This window comes from Lissotriton helveticus, chromosome 11 (genome assembly GCF_964261635.1).
Source record: "Lissotriton helveticus chromosome 11, aLisHel1.1, whole genome shotgun sequence".
In the NCBI taxonomy this organism is placed as follows: Eukaryota; Metazoa; Chordata; class Amphibia; order Caudata; family Salamandridae; genus Lissotriton; species Lissotriton helveticus.
The window spans coordinates 128412622-128432592 of record NC_136072.1 but is presented as its reverse complement, the minus strand read 5'-3'; the positions used below and the strand labels follow the sequence as shown (position 1 = coordinate 128432592).

The 19971-nt window shown below is 52.3% G+C and overlaps 1 protein-coding gene across 1 annotated transcript in view; it reads left to right on the top strand.

Annotated features, from left to right (window-relative positions):
* KPNA4 (karyopherin subunit alpha 4) overlaps positions 1-19971 on the top strand; it is a 121858-nt gene that overhangs the window by 77419 nt on the left and 24468 nt on the right. Inside the window, exon 15 of the mRNA XM_078667012.1 lies at positions 1057-1219. Coding sequence (XP_078523138.1) covers positions 1057-1219 — 163 coding nt within the window. The remainder of the gene's footprint in view (positions 1-1056; positions 1220-19971) is intronic.

Below are 19971 nucleotides of genomic sequence, written 5' to 3'. Positions count from 1 at the left end.
AGCCAGCCACTCGGCGCCCAAAAACCACCCTCGGCACGGAAGGTACAACCATCCGAGTTGCCACACCCTCTTCCGTCGACACACTGTGCCGAAACCTATAAAAGAACCCTCGGCACCAAAAGACTTGAATAAAAAGTCAACGCCGAAGCAACTTGATCAGGCATCGACACCAAAACAGCCGAATAAACCATCACCGAAAAAAACCTGATAAGGCTTTGGTACCAAAACAATCTGAAAAACATTCGGCACCGAAACACACAGAAAAGACTTTGGTACCATCAAAACACAAGGCACCAAAAACTTCTGAACCGAGTAAAGCTGGTGTACCGGACAATGCCCCAAAATCTGTTCCTAAGGACAATTCTTCGACGCCAAGCAATTCTGTGGAGTCCAAAGAACTTTTTTTACCCAGATCCAAAGCAGAATACATTTATCCACCCAAAGACTGGTCATATGTTCACCAAGCTACCTGCAAAGCGGAAACCAGAACATTTACCCCAAATTCCAGTTACTCCAAAGAAAATTCATATGTCTACTAACATTTCTCCTCCACCTCCACCTCCACCACCTGTTAACCCAAACATACTAATTTCACCACCACACTCTCCAGATTTACTGGATAGTGATGATTCACAGGGACATGGAGATTTAGATGAGGATGTAATGCCTCCTCAGGTGGTCGGTGTGGGATCCGAGAGCTTTTACATTTCTTTTTCTTTCAACTCTGGATGTCTGTGGGATTTTAGTCCCACCATCAACACTTTGAGGTAAAACAGTACAATCGCTTGAAAATGTTAACATTGTGAAACAAATGTGCTTTTCTGCTGCTATTATAAACCATTATTTTCTTTCCAACCTCCCCCCCCCCCCCCAAGTCGTTTTGTCATCACTGCTATTACAGACTGGAGACCTACTCAAATGAAAGCCTATTCTCTGACTTTTCTTTATTTAAAAAATAGATGCGTTCATTAAAGCAGAATACATTCTGTGTATCTGTAAAAATCGATTTAATAATAAAGGTATTTATACTTAACATCCCTTCCATTTTTCTTCTAGGTTGCGTATCTTATCCAACAAAATGTAATTCCACCCTTCTGCAACTTACTAACTGTAAAAGATGCTCAAGTCATACAAGTAGTGTTGGATGGACTAAGTAACATATTAAAAATGGCTGATGATGAAGCTGAAACAATAGCCAATCTCATAGAAGAGTGTGGAGGTAAGATTTTATGTTACTGCTTATGAAGCAAGTTTTTTTTTAATTTGAGTACTGATTGGTGCATACATTTCTATTAATTCAGCTGTTGTGACACTATTTTTAAACAAAATCTGAAGTATTTCCTGTCTTATGATTTTCTATCTGGGCCATTTTACATACTCCACTTTCCTTATTTGGTCTCGCCTGGCGACAGCGCGAAAGCGTGGTCGCCAGCGAGATCTATTGTCACTGACTTGCCTTGGAAGGGGGACAGGAGATGGGCAGGCGCAGGGCGATTGGAGCTTGTGAACGCGCCCATGAACACGCCCTTGAACACGCATGTAAAGACAAGCAATGTGTAGATCTCCTGTCTCACTTCCGTCCTCAGCCTCATGAACTTTCATTTTTTTTATACGCTCCAAGCTGAGAGCTGTAAGCTTTGCACATACAGCATTCCCCACTTACCGGCTCTTGTGGGGATTCTGCAGCAACATGCGGGGCTCCGTTTTAATCAATCAATCGGAGTACTAGTAAAGCGTGCTACTTACCCGTGAGGGTCTCATGGCGCTAAGGGGGTGGGGGGGGGGGGGGTGCTGCTACTGCTCAAAGAGCCAGGTCTTGAGTAGTCTTCAGAAGGCAAGTAGGTCTTGGGTCTGCCATATGTAGGGAGGGTGTTCCAGGTCTTGGCGGCGAGGTAGGAGAAGGATCTGCCGCCGGCGGTCGTTCGTTGGATGCGTGGTACAGCGGCGAGGGAGAGGCAGGCGGGTGGGGGTGTAGAAGCGGAGTCTGCTGTTCAGGTAGGCTGGTCTGGTGTTGTGGAGTGCTTTGTGTGCGTGTGTGAGGAGCTTGAAGGTGATCCTCTTGTCGATGGAGCCAGTGTAGGCATCTCGTGGGGGGTGATGTGGCTGTAGCGGGGGACGTTAATGATCAGTTGGGCGGAGGCGTTTTGGATGTGTTGTAGTCGTAGGTGTTTGGCTGGGATTCCTGCGTAGAGTGCGTTGCCATAGTCCAGTTTTGTGCTGACGAGGGCAAGTGTCACGTTCTTCTTGTTTTGGTCGGGATCCACTTGTAGATCCTGCAGAGCATGCGGAGAGTGTTGTAGGAGGAGGAGACGGCGTTGACCTGCTTAGACCATGGAGAGGGAGGAGTCGAGGATGAATCCTAGGTTGCGTGCATGGTTGGTGGGTGTTGGTGCTGTTCCCAGTGCCCTGCCTGAAATCTTGCTTTGGCCGCACCATGCAGCATTCACGAAGGCGGGGGTGGGCTCCCACCGGACTTCCTGTACTATTTTTTTATTTGCCCTATTTGCCCTGGGCGCTTTTTCCGCCCCCTCCTGGGCCGCACGAGCCGTGCTGCAGTTAAAGTCCGGCGGCTTCTAAAGTCTGCACGTGCCGCCACTGGGCACGAGCCGCAGGACACGTGAAAGTTACAGGTACCGCGCATGCGCGGGCAGCCCTCGCAGGTCTCCTCCCCGGCCTGGATGTGGAGCTGCTTTCTGTTTTGCTTGTTATCCTTTTAGCTAGTTCGGTTGGAGTACAATGGACTGCTCATTTGTGTCTTAACTAGGATGGCACTATTTTGTGCTCTGCTTACCAAATAAGGATTGGATTTGTAGTTGTACTGTGCAACAAATTACCAAATCTTTGTACACAGGTGTACCAGTTTGGGGGCATCGCGGCACTACGTTATTCTCTCCGCATTTTGCTGTTAATTTCTCAACTTTTCCAGAGTACGGTGTTTTTTACTACAGGCATGTTACGTAGCACGTGACGGATACTGATATTGAATGAGATTTACATGCCCTAGAGCAGATGATTGACATAATCAAACTAATGTGTCCCTGAGTCTCGTAGGATAGTTTGTTTTGCTATGCACACGGTTAATACAACTACCGTAGAGTGCTTTGAGCTCATGTGTATGTCAGTTCTGTGTATTATTGTTCTTTGTTTGAAATGTGTCTGGTTCATTTACGGTCTTGTCTTTCTTTCTTCTTCCAAGTACTCATTTCACTAGGATTTTGGTTTCCTGTACTCAATACTCGTGTGTGTACTGAGAAATACATGGCTCGGTCAATGCTGCAGATCCCTTGACTTCTTATTTTGAACCTATACAGGCCTTTTATCTGTTTTCTTGCCCTGGTGCGTGGACATGGGTTAACACTGGGTTTCACTATGGGACTTTCTCAAGTTTGGCAGTGGCGCTGCTTTGCTTCTTTCCAATGCCATAGAAAATATACAGGCCTTTTATCTGTTTTCTTGCCCAGGCTGCAATGCATAATTCATAAAGTATTTTGGTTGTATATGTGATGAGTTATGTTAGCGTAATATGACCATGACGTATTTGTAATATGTGCTGGAAGGTTGGTGAAGCATGTGATAAGCAGAATTAATACCCTCTCGTGTAACAGTTTGTGCTACCTTGTTGGATGTTGCTTGGCGCTGAAATGTTATTACCTCAGATGGTAATGGCATTTTAGTAGCTGATATTGAGAGCATGAACCACCGGGTTGGCCCTATTGGGATTATAACTCTCATCTGGTCATGCAGGTTTCCCATCAGTACCTTTAGGCTTGTCTCACTGTGTTAAGAGTGTTTAGTCTCACTGCGCTGGTCGGTGTAAAATCGTTTTGCCCACTTATCTACCGGCCCCGTGCAAATAAAGAACATTTGAAGTCTCTTCCTGTAAATACTGCACCACACTGATATTGCAATGCAATAGGTTGTGCAATTGCGAGAGGTTGAGCTATTTGCATTGTAAATGACATTACCTTTTATTTATGTATTGGTTTTGAAAACCTAAATAAAAGGCATTGTCATTTACAATGCCAGTAGCTTAAACTCTCACAAATGCGAGACCTATTGCATTGCAAATGCTTGTTGTGGTCTTGCTCTTACCTTTAGAATCCCTGTTTGGATTACTGACTGGGATGTTGGAAGGATAATTGGGTCTTCTTGACTCCATGGGGTAGCCTGGCTAAACTAGTTCACTGAAGGTGCTATTGGAGACTCTGAACCGTTGAGTTGCCAGTTTACCGCAAAATAGTTTGTCCAGTCTAGATGTTCAAAAATAAACAAGATAGAATTGTCCATGTCTCCAACCCTAATCATGTCATGTATATTAAGGAACGGGCCTTTTAGGGCCCTACTCTTTACTTTTCAGGGTGGGTTCTAGTGTGTGTGTAGGAAGCTGGCTCTCTATATGGTTATACCCTTCACAGTCTGGAAATACCCCCAGAAGTGTACAGGGCTCAATGTAAACACTAAAGTACTCTCTGGTAGTGTGGGCGAGCGGCCTTGGGCCTAACACAGAGGGGAGTCTAAGACATTTATAGCACACACATGGACCAATAAGGGACACACGACTGCAAAAGGAGATCGACACAATTTTAGAAAATAGGCTTTGTTTGAGTTTTATTGTAAGACCAAAATAGTCGCAAAAAGAGGAGTACTTTTTTCAGGAAAAGTACTTTAGTCTTTTAAAAGTAGACAATGCATTTTTCAAACAGTTAAATGTTATCCTATTGAGGAAAAGAGCAATGTGGTTTTACAGGTAAGTACACAGTTTCAGTCTTCAGGGGTTAAGGCCAGGAGAGGGCAAGGTTCATGTAAGCACAAAGTCTGCTTCACCAGCGGCGCAGGGGTGGCTGCATGCTGATGTCTAATCTTGTAATAGGCCCAATGTTTTTCAATGGAGACTGAGGGTGCTTGGAGCCACACTGCTTGCAGGTAGGTAAATTGGTTGCAGGGGCCAAGCTTTGGGTATAAGAGCAAGCACACGGGGCACAAAGCAGCACCTGACCTATACCACCAGAGTCTGCTGCGTGAAGGGTGCAAACACAGCGTCTGGCTCCCAATGCTCTTCAGTGGAGAAACTTGGTTGGACAAATAGGCTGCAGGCGTTGCACCGAAAGCTGCAAGAGGGAGACTAGTGACAGACTCTGGATTCATCCTGCAGGTGACATCGTGGAGTCAAGGACAGGTCAGCCAACGCCAGGCTTGATGCCAAGATGACCGGGGAACCTGTTCTGGAGTGGTGGGCCACCTGGACATAGGCTGGAGGCTTCTGGTTCAGAGTGGGCTGCACTTGTGAACCCGGAGTCTATTGTGTAGGTTTCTTGGGGACCGATCCACTGTGCTTGAGTCTCTGGTCTTTGTTGAAGGGCAGACAGTCTTCCTTTGGAAGTCTGACTGCAGGACCAGCGTCTTCTTTTGTAGAGTTAATATTACTCCCAAAGGTAGCTGTGATATGGCTCTCAGCACCCACACTGTGATATCAAACTTCTCAGCACATAAAACCCACACTGATGCCAGTGTGGTATTTAATGCAAAATGCACACAGAGGGCATCTTAGAGATACCCCCTGAAAACTAACCTACCATTAGTGTCCAGGCTGAGTGGCTGCTTTCAGCTGCCACCACCAGACTGGTTTCTGGACTCCTGGGTTGAGAGCCTGCTGCTCTCTGTGGCCTGAAACAATGCACATCCTGGGACGAGGTGCCAAGCCTGCCTCCCCAAACCCCCCCCTCCCCACAGTGTGGGCAGGGTTCATGGAGGGGAAGCTTCAAAGGCTTGCCGCCATTGCGAGCTTCCCCAGGCCACTTGCTGCTCTCAGCAACTGGTTCTGCCCCACACTTTGGGCAGGAAAAACAAATGAAGAGATGTGCCCACCTTTGCCAACTCCACCCCTCCGGTGAGGGAGGCGAAACACAATTCACAGTCCCCGCCATCTTGTAGATGGGGGGGGGGGGGTGACCCAGCCAACCAGGGACAGGCTCATGCCCCCCTCCCACTATAGGGTGGCATAATAGGGGGTGTACCCACCCCAGGGAAGGGACCCATTGGTCCCTACCTGTAATGCCCCTAAATCTATTATTTAGGGGCACCCCTGAACCTTGCTTCCTCAGACAAGAAAATACTACAAGAAGGACCGAACAGCAGTGTAGAAGCCAACAAGAAGACAACCACTGACTTGGGCCCTGGGCCTAGCCCTACCGGCCTGTCTCCCCCCTCAAACCTGATCCTGCTCCTGGTGTGTCCTGCAGCCAGCCACCTCAAACCCCGGAGGACTTGCCTTCCTTCAACCGCTAAGACTTTGTTTCCCGTGAACACCAGTTTGTTTGGCGGTTTCCGGTCCGGGCCAGAAGTTGTAGACCATCTGCACCACTCTGCATCCGCCGTCCACTACCCTGAGCGCAATAGGGCAAACACCACGAGGAGGTTCCCTCAGTGATCCTGACCCGAGATCTGGCGACCCCTGACCAGCCTCAAACCTCCAGCTGATGCATGCAGCCTAAATCCAGAAGGTCCCCCCCCAATTGCGACCAGGAGCTGGTAAGAAGATCCGACCCCTGCACCCGATGCCCCACGGCCCTCGGTGGCCAAACTGACTGTGCCTAACCAACCCTCAACTTACCTTTCTAAGTCATGGACGCACCCAGAAGACATTTGTTCCCGATCCTGCAGTGCTTTTGCAAACTGGAGACTCCCCATTGAAAGCTACAGGGCTTCAGATGCCAAAACAGCATTCTGCACCCGGCCGCTAAGGGTACAACTTTTGTGCTGGCCTAAACTCTCATTTGCCCTGAGCCTAATTCCAGAAGCTTTGGTCTCCCAACCCAGTGGCCTGCTTGTCAGCAGCCACTTACTGGAGGCCCCCTATCCCCCAACTGGATAACATTGGGCCTCAGCTCTCTGCACCCAGCCGCCCCTGTGCCGCTGAGGGTGTAGCTAGAGTGCATCTTTGACCCTGGGGGACCCCTGAGGCTCTACCCACAGAACCTCAACTCCCACTAGCAAATACGTACCTCAAAACCGTTAACACTATTATCCTCCATAGGATAACATTGATTGTTTTTCTGTGAAGAGCTTCCAAGTGTGGAGTTTGAAAACCTAAAAAAAATCTTTAAAATGTTATTGTTTAACAAGCATTGGAAATGCAATAGGTCTCGCATTAGAAAAGTTGGAGTTATTGGTCTTGTAAATGACATTTTATTTATTTGTTGGTTTTTGAAATTGCTAAATTGATGGCTTTGTCATTTACAATGCCAATAGTTATAACTTTCGCGAATGTGACACCTATAGCATTTGGAATGCAACATGTTTTGTATTTACGTGACTTAGATGGCAGCTCTGGTCGTTAGGCCACATCTCTAGAGAGCAGGAGAGTGCAGCAGGGGAGAGAAGCACAGCAATGCAATAGGTCTCGCATTAGGAAAGTTTGAGCTATTGGTATTGTAAAGGACACATTTTTTATTTATGTGCTTGTTTTGAAAATAGCGAATTAATAGCTTTGTTATTTACAATGCCAATAGTTTTATCTTTCGCAAATGTGACACCTATTGTAACACAATATGTGTTGTGAGGGTGACGGTGAGGGGTTGACGGTGAGGGGTTGAGGGTGAGGGAGAGTGAGGGTGAGGGGTTGAGGGTGAGTGAGGGTGAGGGGTTGAGGGAGGGTGAGGGGTTGAGGGTGGGTGAGGGGTTGAGGGTGAGTGAGGGTGAGGGGTTGAGGGTGAGTGAGGGTGAGGGGTTGAGGGTGATGGGTTGAGGGTGAGGCTGAGGGGTTGAGGGTGAGTGAGAGTGAGAGAGGGTGAGTGAGGGGTTGAGGGTGAGTGAGGGTGAGGGGGTGAGGGTGAGGGGTTGAGGGTGAGTGAGGGTGAGGGGTTGACGGTGAGGGGGTGAGTGAGGGGTTGAGGGTGAGGGGTTGAGGGTGAGTGAGGGTGAGGGGTTGAGGGTGAGTGAGGGTGAGGGGTTGAGGGTGGGTGAGGGTGAGTGAGGGGTTGAGGGTGAGTGAGGGGTTGAGGGTGAGGGGTTGAGGGTGAGTGAGGGTGGGGGAGGGAGGGTGAGGGGTTGAGGGTGGGTGAGGGTGGGTGAGTGAGGGTGGGTGAGGGTGAGTGAGGGTGAGGGGTTGAGGGTGAGTGAGGGGTTGAGGGTGAGGGGTTGAGGGTGAGGGGTTGAGGGTGAGTGAGGGTTTGAGGGTGAGGGGTTGAGGGTGAGTGAGGGTGAGGGGTTGAGGGTGAGTGAGGGTGAGGGGTTGAGGGTGAGTGAGGGCGAGGGGTTGAGGGTGAGGGGGTGAGGGGTTGAGGGTGGGTGAGGGTGAGGGTGAGTGGGGGTGAGGGGTTGAGGGTGAGTTAGGGTGAGGGGTTGAGGTGAGTGAGGGTTAAGGGTGAGTGAGGGTGAGGGGTTGAGGGTGATTGAAGATGAGTGAGAGTGAGGGTGAGGGTGAGTGAGGGGTTGAGGGGTGAGGGGTGAGGGTGAGTGAGGGGTTTGAGGGTGAGTGAGGGGTTGAGGGTGAGTGAGGGGTTGAGGGTGAGTGAGGGTGGGTGAGGGGTTGAGGGTGGGTGAGGGTGAGTGAGGGTGAGTGGGGTGAGGGTGAGTGAGGGTGAGGGGTTGAGGGTGAGTGAGAGTGAGGGGTTGAGGGTGAGGGTGAGTGAGGGGTTGAGGGTGAGTGAGGGGTTGAGGGTGAGTGAGAGTGAGGGGTTGAGGGTGGGTGAGGGGTTGAGGGGGGGTGAGGGTGAGGGGTTGAGGGTGGGTGAGGGGTTGAGGGTGGGTGAGGGTTGAGGGGTCTGAGGGTGAGTGAGGGGGTGAGGGTGAGTGAGGGGTTGAGGGTGGGTGAGGGGTTGAGGGTGAGTGAGGGTGGGTGAGGGGTTGAGGGTGGGTGAGGGTGAGGGGTTGAGGGTGGGTGAGGGGTTGAGGGTGGGTGAGGGTGAGTGGGGTTGAGGGTGAGTGAGGGGTTGAGGGTGAGTGAGGGGTTGAGGGTGAGTGAGGGTGAGGGGTTGAGGGTGAGTGAGGGTGAGGGTGGTGAGGGGTTGAGGGTGAGAGGGGTTGAGGGTGGGGAGGGAGGGGTTGAGGGTGGGTGAGGGGTTGAGGGTGGGTGAGGGTGAGGGGTTTGAGGGTGGGTGAGGGGTTGAGGGTGGGTGAGGGGAGTGAGGAGGGTGAGGGGTTGAGGGTGAGGGTGAGGTAAGGGTGAGGTTGAGGGTGAGTGAGGGGAGGGGTTGAGGGTGGTGAGGGTGGGTGAGTGAGTGAGGGTGAGTGAGGGGTTGAAGGGTTGAGGGTGAGTGAGGGTGAGGGGTTGAGGGTGATGAGGATGAGTGAGGGTGAGGGTGAGTGAGGGGTTGAGGGTGAGGGGTTGAGGGTGAGTGAGGGTGAGGGTGAGTGAGGGGTTGAGGGTGAGGGGGTGAGGGTGAGTGAGGGTGAGGGTGAGTGAGGGGGTTGAGGGTGAGTGAGGGTGAGGGGTTGAGGGTGGGTGAGGGTGAGTGAGGGGTTGAGGGTGAGGGTGAGGGGTTGAGGGTGAGTAAGGGTGAGGGGTTGAGGGTGAGGGTTTGAGGGTGAGTGAGGGGTTGAGGGTGAGTGAGGGGTTGAGGGTGAGAGGGTGAGTGAGTGAGGAGTTGAAGGGTTGAGGGTGAGTGAGGGGTGAGGGGTTGAGGGTGAGTGAGGGTGAGGGGTTGAGGGTGAGGGTGGGTGAGGGTGAGTGAGGGGTTTGAGGTTGAGTAAGGGTGAGGGGTTGAGGGTGAGTGAGGGGGAGGGGGAGGGTGAGGGTGGGTGAGGGAGGGGTTGAGGGTGAGGGGGTGAGGGTGAGTGGGGGTGAGGGTGAGTGAGGGTGAGTGAGGGTGAGGGTGAGTGAGGGTGAGGGTGGAGTGGGGGTGAGGGTGAGTGAGGGTGAGGGTGAGGGTGAGGGTGGGTGAGGGGTTGAGGGTGAGGGTGGGTGAGGGTGAGGGGTTGAGGGTGGGTGAGGGTGAGTGAGGGTAAGGGTGAGTGAGGGTGAGGGGTTGAGGGTGAGTGAGTGAGGGTGAGGGGTTGAGTGAGGGGTGGGTGAGGGGTTGAGGGTGAGGGTGAGTGAGGGGGTGAGTGAGGGTGAGGGGTTGAGGGGTGAGGGGTTGAGGGTGGGGTGAGGGTGAGGAGGGTGAGGGAGGGGAGGGTAGGGAGTGAGGGGGTGAGTGAGGGTGAGGGGTGAGGGGGAGTGAGGGTGAGGGTGAGTGAGGGGTTGAGGGTGAGTGAGAGTGGGTGGGTGAGGGGTTGAGGGTGAGGGGTTGAGGGTGAGGGTGGGTGAGTGAGGGTGAGGGGTTGCGGGTGAGTGAGGGGGAGGGTGAGTGAGGGGTTGAGGGTGAGTGAGGGTGAGGGTGAGTGAGGGGTTGAGGGTGAGGGAGGGTGAGGGTGAGTGAGGGTGAGGGGAGTAAGGGTGAGGGTGAGTGAGGGTGAGTGGGGGTGAGGGGTTGAGGATGAGAGAGTGAGGGTGAGGGGTTGAGGGTGAGTTAGGGTGAGGGGTTGAGGGTGGGTGAGGGTGAGTGAGGGTACAGGGTGAGTGAGGGGTTGAGGGTGGGTGAGGGTGAGTGAGGGTGAGGGGTTGAGGGTGATTGAGGGATGAGTGAGAGTGAGGGTGAGAGGGGTGAGGGTGAGGGGTTGAGGGTGAGGGTGGGTGAGGGGTGTGGGTGAGGGTGAGAGTGAGGGTGAGGGGTTGAGGGTGAGTGAGGGTGAGTGGAGGGTGGGTGAGGGTGAGTGAGGGTGAGGGGTTGAGGGTGAGGGGTTGAGGGTGAGTGAGGGGTTGAGGGTGAGTGAGGTTTGAGGGTGAGTGAGGGTGGGTGAGTGAGGGCGAGTGAGGGTGGGTGAGGGTTTGCGGGTGAGTGAGGGTGAGGGTTGAGTGAGGGTGAGGGGTTGAGGTGAGTGAGGGGTGAGGGGTTGAGGGTGAGTGAGGGTGATTGAGGGTGAGGGGTTGAGGGTGAGGGGTTGAGGGTGAGTAAGGGTGAGGGGTTGAGGGTGGGTGAGGGTGAGGGGTTGAGGGAGGGTGAGTGAGGGTGAGGGGTTGAGGGTGAGGGAGGGTGAGGGGTTGAGGGTGAGTGAGGGTGAGGGTGAGGTGAGGGGTTGAGGGTGAGTGAGGGTGGGTGAGGGGTTGAGGGTGAGGGGTTGAGGGTGAGTGAGGGTGAGGGGTTGCGGGTGAGTGAGGGTGAGGGTGAGTGAGGGGTTGAGGGTGAGTGAGGGGTTGAGGGTGAGTGAGGGTGAGTGAGGGTGGGGGTGAGGGGTTGAGGATGAGTGAGGGGTTGAGGGTGAGGGTGAGTTAGGGTGAGGGGTTGAGGGTGGGTGAGGGTGAGTGAGGGTAAGGGTGAGTGAGGGTAAGGGTGAGTGAGGGGTTGAGGGTGAGTGAGGGGTTGAGGGTGAGTGAGGGTGAGGGGTTGAGGGGTGAGGGGTTGAGGGTGATGAGGATGAGTGAGAGTGAGGGTGAGTGAGGGGTTGAGGGTGAGTGAGGGTGAGGGGGTGAGGGTGAGTGAGCGTTTGAGGGTGAGTGAGGGGTTGAGGGTGAGAGGGTGAGTGTGAGGGTGAGTGAGTGTGAGGGTGAGTGAGGGTGAGGGTGAGGGAGGGTGAGTGAGGGTGAGGGGTTGAGGGTGAGTGAGGGTGGGTGAGGGGTTGAGGGTGAGGTTGAGGGTGAGTGAGGGTGAGTGGTTGAGGGTGGGTGAGGGTGAGTGGGGGTGAGGGTGAGTGGGGGTAAGGGTGAGTGGGGGTGAGGGGTTGAGGGTGAGTGAGGGTGAGTGAGAGAGGGTGAGTGAGGGGTTGAGGGTGAGGGGTTGAGGGTGGGTGAGGGTGAGGGGTGAGGGTGAGGGTGAGTGAGGGTGGGTGAGGGGTTGAGGGAGGGTGAGTGAGGGTAAGGGTGAGTGAGGGTGAGGGGTTGAGGGAGGGTGAGGGAGGGTGAGGGGTTGAGGGAGGGTGAGGGTGAGTGAGGGTGAGGGGTTGAGGGTGAGTGAGGGTGAGGGGTTGAGTGAGGGTGAGGGGTTGAGTGAGGGTGAGGGGTTGAGGGTGAGTGAGGGTGAGGGGTTGAGGGTGAGTGAGGGTGAGGGGTTGAGGGTGAGTGAGGGTGAGGGGTTGGGGGTGAGGGGTTGAGGGTGAGTGAGGGGTTGAGGGTGAGTGAGGGTGGGTGAGGGGTTGAGGGTGAGGGGTTGAGGGTGAGGGGTTGAGGGTGAGTGAGGTTGAGGGGTTGAGGTTGAGGGGTTGAGGGTGAGGGGTTGAGGGTGAGGGGTTGAGGGTGGGTGAGGCGTTGAGGGTGAGTGAGGGTGAGGGGTTGAGGGTGAGTGAGGGTGAGGGGTTGAGGGTGAGTGAGGGTGAGGGAGGGTGAGGGGTTGAGGGAGGGTGAGGGGTTGAGGGAGGGTGAGGGGTTGAGGGTGAGGGTGAGGGGTTGAGGGTGGGTGAGGGTGAGTGGGGGTGAGCGGTTGAGGATGAGTGAGGGTGAGTGAGGGTGGGTGAGGGTGAGTGGGGGTGAGCGGTTGAGGATGAGTGAGGGTGAGGGGTTGAGGGTGAGTGAGGGTGGGTGAGGGGTTGAGGGTGGGTGAGGGTGAGTGAGGGTGAGGGGTTGAGGGTGATTGAGGATGAGTGAGAGTGAGTGAGGGGTTTAGGGTGAGGGTGAGGGTGGGTGAGGGGTTGAGGGTGAGTGAGGGTGAGGGGTTGAGGGTGAGGGGTTGAGGGTGAGGGGTTGAGGGTGAGGGGTTGAGGGTGAGGGTGGGTGAGGGGTTGAGGGTGAGTGAGAGAGGGTGAGTGAGGGGTTGAGGGTGAGGGGTTGAGGGTGAGTGAGAGTGAGGGTGAGTGAGGGGTTGAGGGTGAGGGGTTGAGGGTGGGTGAGGGTGGGTGAGGGGTTGAGGGTGAGTGAGGGTGAGTGAGGGTGAGTGATGGTGAGTGAGGAGGGGTTGAGGGTGAGTGAGGGTGAGGGGTTGAGGGTGAGTGAGGGTAAGGGTGAGTGGGTGAGTGAGGGTAAGGGTGAGTGAGGGTGAGTGATGGTGAGTGAGGGGGTGAGGGTGAGTGGGGTTGAGGGTGGGTGAGGGGTAGAGGGTGAGTGAGGGTGAGGGGTTGAGGGTGAGTGAGGGGTTGAGGGTGAGTGAGGGGTTGAGGGTGAGTGAGGGTGAGGGTGAGAGGGAGGGTGAGTGAGGGGTTGAGGGTGAGTGAGGGTGAGTGAGTGAGGGGTTGAGGGTGAGTGAGGGTGAGGGGTTGAGGGTGAGGGGTTGGGGGTGAGTGAGGGTGAGAGGGTGAGGGGTTGAGGGTGAGCGAGGGTGAGGGTGAGGGCGGGTGAGTGAGGGTGAGGGGGTGAGGGGTTGAGGGTGAGTGAGGGTTAGGGTACATGCTTTTCACTTTCTTCAAAGGTTGTCCGTGCATCAAGGGTAGTTGACTGAACTTTAAGTATAATAATTGTACGTACTCTTCGGTGGCATTGAGCTCACACCCTCGAATGGTCTTCGGTAGTATTGTTTCCTGTAGAATTTTATTTCCTGCTTATAAAGCGCATGTCTCGGTCAGTATCAGCAAAGTGGTATGTGCATGTGAAAGTCGGAGAGTTGGAGGCGGTTAAGGAAATGCAGAACATTCTGCAAAAGTAATGGGAAACCATTTTTATCTTGAAACTGTTTTTAACCGACAGTCTTTTATTCCTAATCATAGATGAGTGGGAGTAATACAGGGACTGGAGCAGCAGCGCCTCAGTTTGGATTGGTGTGGCAGGCAGGAGAAAGTCAGGAGAGGGAGGAGAGGGAGGAGGGGGAACTGCTTGCGAAATGAAATTAAAAGCGGCCGGCCGGGAAATGCTCTCGGTAGCATTCGTTTGAAGTGTGAAGCAGGGGGCGGGAGCAGCCTTTGATGTGCGGATAATTAGGGGAGGAGCAGCCAGGAGATCCAAGCTGGGGAACAGATGGCTGGCGATTTGGTGCTGTGCACGCGCATTTTAGGTCAATGCGCTTGCGCATTGACCTAAAAGCCACGGGCACAGCACCAAATCGCCACAGTTAGGTAAGCTTTGTTTAAAGCCCTATAGTCTCGCTTCTCTCAATGCGCATGCGCATTGATAGGTCACGAGACCTTACAAAAACGATTTTACTTGCCTGTTTACAGGAAATGTCCCAGAGTAGTAGCCAAGGTTGGCTACTCTGCATGAAAAGTAATCTCAAAAGTATCTTACCTGTAATCTTACTGAAAATTCCATTCAAAGTATAGGTACTGTATTCTGAAAAGCATTGCATTATCAGTAACACTACTGTAATGAAATCAATGTACATTTACAATTGCAATCCAAACTGTTACAATACATATATTTACTGCAAAGTATTTCACTTATCTGTGCCAGGCTTGCTTGCTTCTAGGAAATAAAATAACTAAAAGCATATTTGTATACAAAAACATTTGATCTGAAGTTGTCTGAGTGTGTGAATTAATTTGCTGACTGTGCACAACAAATGCTTAAAACTGTCCACCGATACTACCTTACTGCTCGACCATACTACCACAAATAGAGAGTGAGGTGCTATCTAACTTTACCTCTGCCTACCTTTGGGGTTCCACTGTACCTCACTTTGGTATAGTAGATACAGAGCAAGCTTCCTACGACACAGGCCCTGGGAACCTGATTGGCAGGGACCCAGGGCACAATAAATCAAAGGGCATCAGAAATCTGGCAAAAAGTGTGTGGGGGTGTTATTGCAGCAGAAAGCCACTGTACGAGGCATGCGAGATATAGATCACATACGCAATCCACTACCCTCGACGGTATTGTTTCTCGATCGTGTATTCCTCCCTTCTCGTATTGTATCTATTCCACAACTTCGATTGGAAAACCTTGTGCGAAGCCCTTGGGCCTAGCCGCGTCGACCGAATTCGCAGTAGATGGAACGGATTCCATTTCAATTCTGCCCCGGGTGCCATTCCAAGTACCGATCCTAGAGACGTGTGCAATTTGTGTTTATCGCCTGAACACAACAAAAACAACTGTGAAGCCTGTAGATCCTTCCGATCGAAAATGAAGCTCAGTGACCGTCTGGCTCGACGTCACGAGATGTATCAACCGAAGGACTCCGCTCCAGACCTGTTTGGAGAAGATGTCGACCAGGAGATCCTCGAAGCACATGGAGCTGAGGCAGAGGAGGACCAACAAATTGACGTGTACGAGGAAGACTCCGACATCGAGGAAGACATCACACCGGGTCAGCGCACCGTGAGTAAAGATGCTCCCCTGTCCCAAAAATTTCCCTTTAAAAAGGCTCCGGTCCCTCCTCCGCCTTTTGGGCCTAGGTTGGCACCGAGAGTTTCCAACACCCCACCTTCGGGCTCGGCACCAAAACTATTAAAGCCTTCCGGTTCTGTACACTAACACAAGACTTCGGCACCGAAACATAAGTTAACTGATCCCTCCAAAACCTCTGCACCGAAATCATCGGAGCCGAAATCCTCTGCTGCAAAATTCTCGGTTCAAACTTTGACACCGAAATATTCAACGTCAAAGTATGGCTCCTAAGGAAAAGTCGGTTCCTCCATCCAAAGAGCTTAGTTTGGGGTCCGTGTTAATAGGTGGAACTTCCAAACAAAAGGAACTTCTTATTAACACAAACGGGACACCTTTCTGTGAAATTGCCACAGAAAAGAAAACCAGAATTGAGGAATCTTACCATATCCCTCTAAAAAGAGAGAATATGGGGACTAATACTTCTTCTCCTCCACCTCTTTCCCCTTCCTCACCTCCTCCACCTATTGACCGTAACCTTCTAACACCCACAAATTCCCCTCAGCCACAATCTCCACTTCAGCAGGATGATGGGGATCTAGATGATGATTTCAAGGGAATGTACCACAAGATTATGCTCCAGACCCCTGGGTAGATTATAACACGGATACTAATAACGACAATGATCCAGATCTATACCCTTCTAGGCCTTCTCTTCCAGAAGATAATGTGAGGTTTACAGAATTGCTTAATAGAGCTACACAGTATCATGGGGTGCAACTCCATAAGGAGCCTCTTGAGGAAGATTTCTAATTTGAGACACTAAGTGCATCACAAAAAACTACACATTCGCTACCTGTGCTCAAGGGTATATTAAAACAAGCTGATGAGGTGTTCAAAGATCCAATTTTTATTCGAAGTCTGGTTCCACTAGATTTGTTAGGGGTTTCAAATGCTCTGAAACGAGCAAATTCTCAGTCAACGGTAGACTCTCCTCCCTCCGACAAGGAATCTAAATTAATAGATGCCTCAGGCAAGAGGGTACCAGCACAAGCAGCCAATCATTGGCGCATAGCTGACACATAAGCACCCTTGGGAAGATATGACAGCGCTCATTATGATGATGCAACTGATGCAATATCTGCCTGATGAACATAAATCCAAGGCGCATGACCTCATTCAGGAAGGGAAACTTATTTCCAATACATCAATCCGGTGTGCTCCAGATGCAGCAGACACTGCCTCACTCGCTATTAGCACCAGCATTCTTCTCAGATGCCACGCATGGCTTATAGTCTGGTTTTAAACCAGAAGTCCAAACATCCATTTTAAATGCACCTTTTGATAAGGAGCATTTATTTGGTCCTACGGTGGACACTTCAGTATCCTTCATTTTCTCTAATCAAGTAGCCAAATCTATGGGAGCGCTACAAACACCATACAATCGTGGATCTTTTCGCTGATCCGTTTATAGGGGAGGCTCAAAGTCAATTTCTACTGAAGGGTCCTCTACCTCATATAGAGGCAATAGTACCCCGCCTTCAACCAGAGGTTATTTTTGAGGTGGATTTTGTGGAAACAGTGGCAAAGGAAGAGGGAAAGGTAATGCACCCCGTACTTCCCCCAGCCACAAACGAGCAGTGACTTGTCTCCCCGATCATCCCACATCTGTCGGGGGACGTCTCAATTTTCCCCAGTATGGAATTCAATTAAATCAGACAAATGGTTTTTACAAATTATCCAATCGGGTATCTGCCTGGAGCTTACAAGAGCCCTCCAAACATTCCACCACGAACACACAAACTATCTCCAGAACATTTACACCTACTCAAACAAGAGGTACAATCTCTTCTAGAAAAAGGAGCTACAGAACCCGTTACACTACAGTATCAGGGGACAGGGGTGTACTCTATGTTCGCGGCATGTGGGCTGCTGAATTCATATCTATAGCATAGATCGCCGCCTAGTGTTTGGTCCGGATGATTGCACATTGTTGTCCTGGAAGAGTCTTCGAAGTATCACGAGATAGGTGGCTCCTCCCCTGGACTACAGTGCGCATGGGCATCGACTCCATCCTCAGATTGTTTTTTTCCGCCATTGGGTTCGGATGTAATTTCGTTATCTCCAGTTCGGAATCAACTTAAACTTTTTCGAGGCCCGAAGGCCTTTTTCTATTCGTCGGTATTGTTTGCGTTCGGTGCCCCGTCCTATTCCGACTCAGTTCCCGAGTTGGATTTCCAGAGAGTCGAGTGACTCTTCGGTGATCGAGGCCCAGTCGACGCAGCAAGACCCTCGACAACACGACATGGAACGGAGCCCGTTCAAGAATTGTCCCGTGTGTGGATCGAAGTACCCACACATCGACGTCCATCCGGTGTGCAACAAGTGCCTGTCGCCGGACCACAATGAAGCCAGCTGTATGGCTTGTTAAAAGTTTTGTTCGACGAAGACTCTTCGGCTTCGGCGCGTGGCGCGCATGGCGGCCCAGCAGTCGGCCCCAGCACCGGTGGACATCGACGACGAAGAAGTGGACGAACAAGAGGTTCGACTGCAGATTTCACCTCCAACGGTGGGCATCTAATGCGAATACGACGCGGATGTCTAAGGCCTCGATGTAGAAGAAGTCGTCGACGAGGTAGGGGACGACGATGAGGCCTATGGGGCCATGGAAGATAGCTCAGAGGAAGAGCTATGCCCCGTTCGAACATTTACAAAGGCTCAGGTCGAGGGATCGCCACGCGGCCTTACCCAAGACCTTATACCAGCATCCCCGGCCCCGCCTTCTGGCCCGGCTACGGACACATCGGCGGACCCGCCATTGTCGAAATCGAAACTGAAACCATCGGTGTCGACTAAGGCAAAAATGGCCGAGGCGCCATCGATACCGAAGACGTCTGCTCCCCCATCGACTCAATCGTCTTCCGAGGTGTCGAAGCGGTCGACGCCAAAGAAAGCTGTCGACCCGGTCAAGGTGCCAAAAGTGGTCAAGGTCGTCGAGCCGAAGCCAAAGAAGGCCGCCGAATCTGAGTCGAGTAAGACAGTCGAGCCGAAGTCCAAGAAGGCCGTCGAGCCGACATCAGGCAAGGGCGTCGAGCCGAAGACCGGAACCCCGACGCCGGTAGTCAAGGCCGCCGATCCGAAACCGTCGCCGTCTGCGGCCAAAGACAAGGATCGTGGCGCACCCAAGGAGGATGCTCCTACGCCCTGCTCAGAGAAGCCGAAGTCATCGACGCTGGGGTCTTCCCCTGGGGGTGGTCAGAGGTCGACTGTCTGGTCGACGAAATCGTCCGCTTCCTTTACGAAGCAAGTCTCGGACTCCCTCAAGCGAATTAGGGACAAAGCTTCAGCGTCGGAAACGAAAACGCCTTCCACCCCTACGCAAGTTGTACCGACGCCAAAGACTTCGGCGCCGATACTCTTCACGTTGCCGCCAAAGGTGGCGCCAAAAGCCTTCGCAACTCGGTCGGTGCCCAAGGACTCTGTGGTATCGAAGCCAACTCACCCGGCTGGGAGTTTGACGCATCAACCACCCTTAATGGAGGAGCAGTCGGAGCATTTCATCGATGCCGACACCGGAAAGCTCCTGCTTTACAAGAGGAAAATCACGGCATCGCAGCCTTTGGACTCATATACTATTCCTATGAAGCGCAAAAGGCCTGGTCCAGAAACCCAAGTCTTGGTCGAACCCATACTTCCTACTGGACTTGCAACACCCTCACCCACTTACTCTGATGGAGAGGATGCAGGGGAGCAGGACGAGGAATACAATTTTCCAGCCAACACAGAGCCTGATGAACAACAGGACTCCTGGATAGGGGCAGGTGACCAAGGGGATCAGCACACCGTCCATGACCCTCCGGTGTACAATGTTAAAACCTCTCCCACCGAGGATTCTGCGGCATTTAATGCCTTAATTGAAAGGGCAGCCAAGAACCACGACGTGGAACTACATGCTGACCCTGTGGAAGTGGACTTCCTCTTTGACACTTTCTCAACTGCTGAAAAGACTGTCAAATCTCTTCCTATGCTAAAAGGGGTCCTTAAGCATGCTGCAGACATTTTTAAGGAACCCACACGGTCAAGGGTAGTCAACCCTAGGATCGAGAAGAAATAGAGTGGCACCTGGCGATCCTACCTACATCAAGGGCCAGTTGCCATTGGACTCTTTGGTAGTTTCTAATGCCCGCAAAAGGGCGAATTCGCAGACCACCGGTGAAGCTCCTCCCCCAGACAAAGAATCTAAAGTGCTTGAGGCATCGGGAAAGAGAGTAGCAGCTCAGGCGGCCAATATCTGGCGTATCTCTAACACGCAGGCACTATTGGCTAGATACGACAGGGCACACTACGACACACTCGAGACCCTGTTGCAGCATCTACCAGACCAATATAAAGAGGCAGGAGAGATGCTTATCCAGGAAGGGAAGCTCATCTCTAACGCTTCCATTAAGTGCGCACTAGACGTTGCGGACACTGCGGCCAGAGCAATTAATACCAGTGTAATGCTCAGACTGCAAGCATGGCTCAGAATCTCAGGTTTTAAACCAGAAATCCAAACGACCATCCTCAACCAGCCAGTGAACCCGGACAGGTTATTTGGTCCAGAGGTGGGTACCACCCTGGAAAAAATAAAGAAAGATACTGAGACTGCCAAGTCCCATGGGAGCTCTCCAGTCCCAACAGTTTCGAGGGAACACTTTTCGTCGCTCAGGCAATCGAGGTGTTAACAGAGGCCAGATGTCACAGCAGACACAGTTCAATAAAAGTGGGGCGCAATCCTCGTACACCAAGCAGAGTAGAGGAGGATACCGGGGCAA